The sequence below is a fragment of the Gnatocerus cornutus genome, chromosome 8 (assembly GCF_029298725.1).
Source record: "Gnatocerus cornutus isolate USDA-ARS CGAHR chromosome 8, icGnaCorn1.1, whole genome shotgun sequence".
NCBI classification, from domain to species: domain Eukaryota; kingdom Metazoa; phylum Arthropoda; class Insecta; order Coleoptera; family Tenebrionidae; genus Gnatocerus; species Gnatocerus cornutus.
In genome coordinates this window covers 15,169,228-15,176,098 of record NC_142240.1, presented here as the reverse complement: position 1 = coordinate 15,176,098, position 6,871 = coordinate 15,169,228, and the positions used below count along the sequence as shown (strand labels likewise).

The following is a 6,871-nucleotide window of genomic DNA, read 5'->3' as shown; positions in this document are numbered from 1 at the left end:
AGGCGAAGTTTGGGATAATTTGTGTCACATTTAAAATGTGACAAATGGCCTTTTTGGTGTCCAGAGGGTTTAACGAAAAAGTCTAAGAATGAAGAATCAGATAATTTGAAGTTTTTTCCCGCCCCCTCGATTTCTCTCGATAAATTGAAAAATGTATTTTGATCCCCTCGTTAATTTGAAGTAAAATTGATAATTTTTTTTCCGCCAACACTCTATAGTTTTAATTTTTCCCTTTCGAACTCTCGTTAATTTGAAGTCCCTCACGTGGGCGTACAAGAAAAACAGAAAACTTCTGAATAAGCCATTCTTAAAAATTCTATTACAGCTTTAAAGTCAGGTTTTAAATTTTTTTGACTTGTCTGTTAATAAAGGGTTTTTGGAAGTTTTCTTGTAACATGAATTTATTTTACCAGAAGTAATTGCTTACAAAACATAAATTTTACGATATTTTTTCAAAGTGGTGTTAATAATTAATTAAATAATTAATAATTTTTTGCTCTTTTCTCTGATTAGTTTGTTTATTCTGACTATTGTCTGTTTGCCTTTATACTTTAAACTCTCTTTATTTTGAACTCTCGATAATTTGAACTTTTTTCAAGGTTCCTTGAGTTTCAAATTATCGAGAGTCTACTGTATTTGGATTCAAAGATTTATTAGTAGAAACAAAGACAAATATTTTTACAAAAATGTAAAATGGCAAGAACGTTATGGAATGGAGAAATTCTAGACAGGGTGGAAATCGACCACTGGATAATGTAAAAAATGGCAAAAGAATTTGACGATTAAAGCAAAGAAATCTTACAACAGTCACGCACAGAGGGATGCGAAGTTTGGGGTGATTTAAAAAAAAAGAATTAGAGCAAGAAACTGTGGGAAATGAAAAAACTCTTCCACTGAGAATCAATTATACTATATTACACTGTGTAACAAAATTTTACCAATGTCATATTTATTTGATTTTTTTTGTTAATATAGTTGTAATTTGGCTTTCTTTCAAAGAATATACATATCATTTATGTGAGTTGTCCCCAAGAAAAATAATAAATTCATTTGTTTCTCGCTTTTGAAAATTAACAATTATATTCATAAAATAAAACAAAAGAGTTAAAAAACCAATAAAGTACCAAAATAAAATGTGGTTTTAACGTTAAAAATTCAAAATACGATTTTTGTTCTTTTCCCCTCTGTTAGCAAATGGAAAACAACAGCAACCAAAAATTGCAGTTAGTGAAATGATCTTGAAGTTCTCCAGACACTGGGATTTGCAAATGTCGTTGACTTCATTGGTTCAATGCCTTTAGAGTAAAGGGGAAATTTCCACAAAAAAAAAACAGTTCTTGACAGCCGATTTGGAGACTTTAATGCCGAAATAGACTTTATACGCTTCCCAAAATTTCGTCTCGTAAATTATTTTGAGTTTCACTTTTTTAATTGTTATATAACACCCCCCTACGTAGATAAATAGATCCGCAAATAATTTACGTTGTTATCTTGTGCCCACTTTTTAATTCGCAGTGAAGAAAACAGCGAAAAAAATTTTTTCTTAATACATTTCGACAAAACCAATGATGACATGTCAAAAAGTACGTCTGTCTATAACGATAAATATGAAAAAAATAACATAATTATTTTTGTTGTTACTACATAGTGTTATTTAACCACGCGATTATTTTATTAAAAATAAATTATTATTTATGGAGAGTATGAATATTATAAAATGTATTTTTCACAAAACAATTTGTATTTTGTATTTAAATTAAGGTCATGCATCGACCTTATTTTGATCTTAAAATGAACTTTAGTATCAAGAGCATCACTATTGCGGAAACTGTTGAATTGCGACTTCCAAATCGCAAACAAATCGTAAACGATGTGGTCACGGAAAGCCATTTCTGTGAATTTCTTGAATTTATTTTTAAAAGCATTACCCATTTCGTCCCAAAAAGTTTCGTTTCTCAGCACAGACCAGGGACACACTGTTGGTGCATTACTTGAAAAGTGGCGTCAGAATTTTGAAGACAATCAAGTTTCGGAGCCTGTGTCTTCAGTGGAGCACATTTTAGCACACGTTTTGGGGACAACTCAAGTATTGTTGCGATATTTTGGTACTTTATTTGCAATTGTCGCTTTCTAGATTTCAGATGTGTACTCTAACATAAATAAGGTCGTTGGAGACAAAGATGTGGAAAAATTGGAGTATTTATGTTCACGCCGTCTCCAGAAGTAAGTAAAAAGGTTTTCATTAAACGCGTTTTATTAATATTAAACTTAAAATAAGTGAGCCAGTTCAATACGTGTTGGGAGAATGGCCCTTCCGCCAATTAAACCTGAAGATGACTCCTCCTGTCTTCATTCCCTGGCCGGAAACAGAACAACTCATAGACGTTGTTTCACAGGAAATAGCCCGGAAAAAAACCGATTCCATCCTTGATCTATGTTGCGGAAGTGGAGCCATTGCGTTATCCTTGTTGAAAGAACACGACGGGGTAATATAAATCAAAAAATTGATTTCACGTATCCATCATTCTAGCTAAAAGCGATAGCCGTGGATCAATCCGAAGAAGCATGTTCTTTAACAAAAGAAAATGCAGAAAGGAATGGTTTAAACGAACGCATCCGTGTCATTAAAAGCAAAATACAACTGTGGAAAAATGAAAGGAAGTTTGATTTGGTGGTATCGAATCCACCCTACGTCTTCAAGAATGATATAAAAACATACCACAAAATGTACGTTTTTTATTGTAACTTTGGTTTTTAATGTGGAATTGCAGGTACGAAGATTACCGAGCGTTGGATGGGGGGATGGAAGGGTTAGATATGGTTAAGTCCGTCTTAGAGGTAGCCTCCAATTGTTTGGAGGCGAATGGGAGACTCTTTTTGGAAGTAGAGCCACGACATCCGAACTTAATCGAAGATTATCTTTCACAAAAGAAAACTTTGGGGCTAAATCTTGTTGAAACGTTTACAGATTTCTCCGGCAAACCCCGTTACGTTAAACTTGTTAAAAAATAAAACCTCCAATTCCTAATAGGAATGAAGAGCTTTTAGTAACGTTGATAAAGAAGTTGATGAAAAAAAGAATTTTATTTTCCCAGAATGTTTTGTTTGCCAGATTCTTATACTTCCTAAGATTCCTTTTTAACATCCAAGATTCCTAAATTCAACCCGAGAAGGGTATTTTAAAAGGTCATAAGAAGCTTTCACAATTTTGGTCTCTTCTTTAATTTGCTTACAAATTCTGAAGATCCGACATCCATCTTGCAATCAGCCTCGAGCTCAATCTATCAAAAACTTTCCCAATTTTGATAATGATATCTTCATTTTCATATCCGAGCTAACCATATTTGTCACGGCTACCATTTCGTGTTTAACATCCTCCAGCCAAATTGGCGCCATTAATTTTATGTTTGTTTAAGCCGAATTATAATAATCCCACGCAACAATATAATTAAAGCATCCACGGAATCTGTCGGTATCACTTGTGAGTATTTAAATATTTTGTCGGATTAATCCAACTTTTAAAATACCATAAATTATGGTCGATTTATCACAGATCCTAATCAGAGGTGTTAAATTATTATTGGAGAAATTAAAACTATAGCTCTTGAGGTACCTAATCATGTAGCGTGGGCACTTTTCGAAACGTGCAGGAATGTAAATGTCTCGGAGCTGTGAAGAACAATATATTACAATTTAAATGATCGTGCACAGAAGGTATCATTTTGTTACGAAACGGACGACTCTATTAAAAATTTGGAGTCTGTGATTACTATGTAAATTTCTAAAATGTTCAAAACAACAAACACGATTGTTCTCTTTAACAAATATTGACTGACGGTGATGCTTTTGTTTCTGATTTGCATAAACATTAACGTATTAGGTCGACAATTCTTTTATTAACATATTAATGAGGGTTGTGTAATCTCCGGTGGGTCTTTTAATTCGATGTCAGAGGTTATTATAACTTATTGATTTATGATTGTCTTGTCTCCGGAATATTTACACTTTCTTAAGAATGACGAGATAAGACGACTTGGCGTTATGCTTCAATTGTGGTGTCACAGTCATGGGAACCGAGCCGAAAAAGTCTGACAAGTTTCAGCTTTTACCCCCAGAAGGGGGTTGGGGGTATGTCATCGCCCTCGCCATAACAATCATGATAGTAAGTCAAAAATCCTCAAATTCCACTTACCACCCCTTTCTTCTAGAACGTGACTATAATGCCGATGACTTCTTTTGGTTTAATCTACGGAAAATTTTTGGGGAGCATCGGCGACGAAACCACAGGCACGACTCTAGCTAACGGGATTTTCAACACTTGTTTCAACATTACAGGACTTGCTGCTAATAGTCTTCTTCAAAAGTACTCATATAGAGTTGTGGCGTTGTTAGGCGCGGTGATTTTTTTCATTGGGAATTTTACCACGATCTTCGTGACGACGCTACCACAGATGGTGTTCTCCTTCGGCGTCATCCAAGGTTTAGGAATGGGACTCATGTTTCCAGCCTTTTTCACGGCTCTCAACTTCTACTTCGACAAGAAATTAAGTCTGGTCAACGGAATCGCCCAAGCTTTTATGGTCGGTTTCGGCATGATCTGCCCATTCCTGGTTCAATACTTCATGTTTCAATTCGGATTCCGCGGAACTGTCGCCGTGTTAGCAGCTCTCAGCTTGAACGCGATTTTTGCAGCTCTGACTCTACACCCTGTAGAATGGTACATGAAGAAACAGGCAATCACGGTGGAAAAAGAAGAACTCATGGAAACCCCGGAAAAGATCGTAAAACCAAAACCCCGAACCTCCATCATAAGTCTGGGAAACATGGCAGTTTCGGTGACCACTCTGAATGAAAGAGACAAAGAAGAATCGTGGTGGCAATCCGTGGTCGAGTCCATGGACCTGGGGATGTTCAAAGACCCTGTTTATGTTAACATCGCCTTGGGATTATCACTAGGCTTTACCGCGGACATGGCTTTCATCTCCATCATCCCTCTAGTCCTCACCAACTCAGGTTTCAACGCTAACACCATCGCGTTCTTCATGTCGGTGTTCTTCGGAGCAGATCTCGTCGCGAGGATCTTAATTTCGGTACTCAGTGGAGTTACGAATATTAAAAATCGGTACTACTTTCTCGCGGGTTCCTTTTTCATGGTGATTTTTAGAACGGCGTTTGTGTTCCGCGACGACTTTATGTGGAAGTTGGCAACTGTGGCCGGAATCGGTTTCTTGCGGTGTTTTATCCAGACACCACTTCCCTTGGTGGTGTCTGAGCAGTACTCTGATAACTTCTCCACAGCGTTTTCTCTCTATATGGTAGTTTGCGGCGTCGTGAGTCTCATTTTTGGTCCACTCATGAGTAAGTTACCACAGTGAAGGACTTTCGTAAGATTTTTTTTTTAGGTATGGTCAAAGCGTGGACTCAGAGCGACGTCATGGTGGTCCATCTTCTTAGTTTTGCGTATTTGGTGGTGGTGGTGTCGTGGACAGTCGAGTTGGTTTGGAAACACTTACGGCGCTCGAAGTAAACTGTTTTTCTTGTTAATAAATATTTCGTTTCTTGTTGAAATTAATTGTTATTTTTGTTAGTTTTGTTTTTTTTCCACCCTGTAGTTATATGTTGCGGAAGATCCTTCGTCCATTATTATTAAAAGTCAATTTGTCGTTGTTATCAACGTTGTAGTCCCGCAGCACTATGTAAATCGCTCCCGGAGGTGGTCAACAAACTAATTAGCCTCCGTACGCTCCGTGAAAGTCAATCAAAAAACGCTCTTAATTAAGAAATATTAAAACGAGCCAGTGATTACACAAACTTCGAAAAGTCGCCGTCATTACCTCTCCCCACGTTGAAATTCTAAATCCCAAAACCCAATTAAAACGATTCGTAATTATCGACTGTTCACACCTTTATCGATTGAGATTTATGAAGAATGGCTTTTATCAGACGCCATCTAAATGGTGGCGGGATTTCTTATTATGATATTCAGGGAGATATCGCACCTTTGAGCTACTTATCAACACTTTGGGGATGCGATAAATGAGCGTTTCGTTTTGTGGTTTTGTTGCTTCTGAGGTGAGAGATTTTTTTCGTGTGGTGAGACCGTTTAAATTAATTATAGTGTAAAAGAAAACAAAGATTTTGACCGCGGGCAGGGGCGCGATGGAAGGTTTAGGAGGAATTCAACGCTCCAGTTGGGCTTGTGGTTTATCAATGTTTTTATACGATATAAATAGGAAATAGGGCTAAGACCGATATCACTTTCACAATTGGAATGTTGTGTTTATAAATAATTCTCACATTTCCTGATTGTATGTTAATAGGCAATTTGTGATAACTGAGATATAAATAATGTTGAATGGATGTTACTCCAACAAATCATATTGATAAGAAAAAATTGTTTTTAAAGGTGTTATTTTTATATTTGTCGAGGCTCAAGGAAGGTTATCTGTATTTTTCCAAAATTAGAGAAATTTTGTTTGTTGGTTGCTCTGTGGGTTATCTTGCATTATTTGAAGTCAAACTTTAATTGATATGCAAAAACTTCATTGACTTTTGTTATTCTTAAAAAGCGGATTTTATGATAAGTGCATTTATTCCATACCAAATCGACCACTTTTGACCCCGACCTTTTCGATATGGCTGAAAGTTTTTCATCTTTTTCTACTCTATCAAAAACGGTTATTCTCAGAATTTTTTCAAATTTTTGTTTCTAACCCAAAAAAAGTTGTGAATTTTTCCAAAAAATGGCTTTTATACTTTCAAATAGCTGTAACTTTTTCAAAAATTAACTTATTGGAACGGTTTTTTTTCAAAATTGTTGTTTTGAAATGTTCTTTTCAGAAATAAATACAAAAAAAAATTAAAATGATAA

At 35.8% G+C, this 6,871-nt stretch overlaps 2 protein-coding genes across 2 annotated transcripts; both read left to right on the top strand.

Annotated features, from left to right (window-relative positions):
• Nucleotides 1-1,806: 1,806 nt before the first annotated feature.
• On the top strand, nucleotides 1,807-3,075 carry LOC148170255 (MTRF1L release factor glutamine methyltransferase-like). The gene is made up of 5 exons (XM_088043610.1): nucleotides 1,807-2,086; nucleotides 2,135-2,223; nucleotides 2,279-2,486; nucleotides 2,531-2,727; nucleotides 2,772-3,075. Exons 1-5 carry the CDS (start codon nucleotides 1,871-1,873, stop codon nucleotides 3,010-3,012), a joined length of 951 nt encoding a protein of 316 aa, XP_087899736.1. The 5' UTR covers nucleotides 1,807-1,870; the 3' UTR covers nucleotides 3,013-3,075.
• An 854-nt stretch (nucleotides 3,076-3,929) lies between these two features.
• On the top strand, nucleotides 3,930-5,527 carry LOC148170254 (monocarboxylate transporter 1). Its single transcript, XM_088043853.1, has 3 exons — nucleotides 3,930-4,162; nucleotides 4,209-5,358; nucleotides 5,403-5,527. The coding sequence occupies exons 1-3, from the start codon at nucleotides 4,067-4,069 to the stop codon at nucleotides 5,525-5,527; spliced, it is 1,371 nt and encodes a 456-aa protein (XP_087899979.1). The 5' UTR covers nucleotides 3,930-4,066.
• Nucleotides 5,528-6,871: the final 1,344 nt, after the last annotated feature.

Bases quoted from the DNA above. Each gene is read 5' to 3' on its own strand.
- LOC148170255 (XM_088043610.1), top strand. From the start codon at position 1,871: ATGTGGTCACGGAAAGCCATTTCTGTGAATTTCTTGAATTTATTTTTA. The intron at 2,487-2,530 runs GTAATATAAATC...CCATCATTCTAG, and splicing joins TGTTGAAAGAACACGACGGG to CTAAAAGCGATAGCCGTGGA. The intron at 2,728-2,771 runs GTACGTTTTTTA...GTGGAATTGCAG, and splicing joins ATAAAAACATACCACAAAAT to GTACGAAGATTACCGAGCGT.
- LOC148170254 (XM_088043853.1), top strand. From the start codon at position 4,067: ATGGGAACCGAGCCGAAAAAGTCTGACAAGTTTCAGCTTTTACCCCCA. The intron at 4,163-4,208 runs GTAAGTCAAAAA...CCTTTCTTCTAG, and splicing joins TCGCCATAACAATCATGATA to AACGTGACTATAATGCCGAT. The intron at 5,359-5,402 runs GTAAGTTACCAC...TTTTTTTTTTAG, and splicing joins CATTTTTGGTCCACTCATGA to GTATGGTCAAAGCGTGGACT.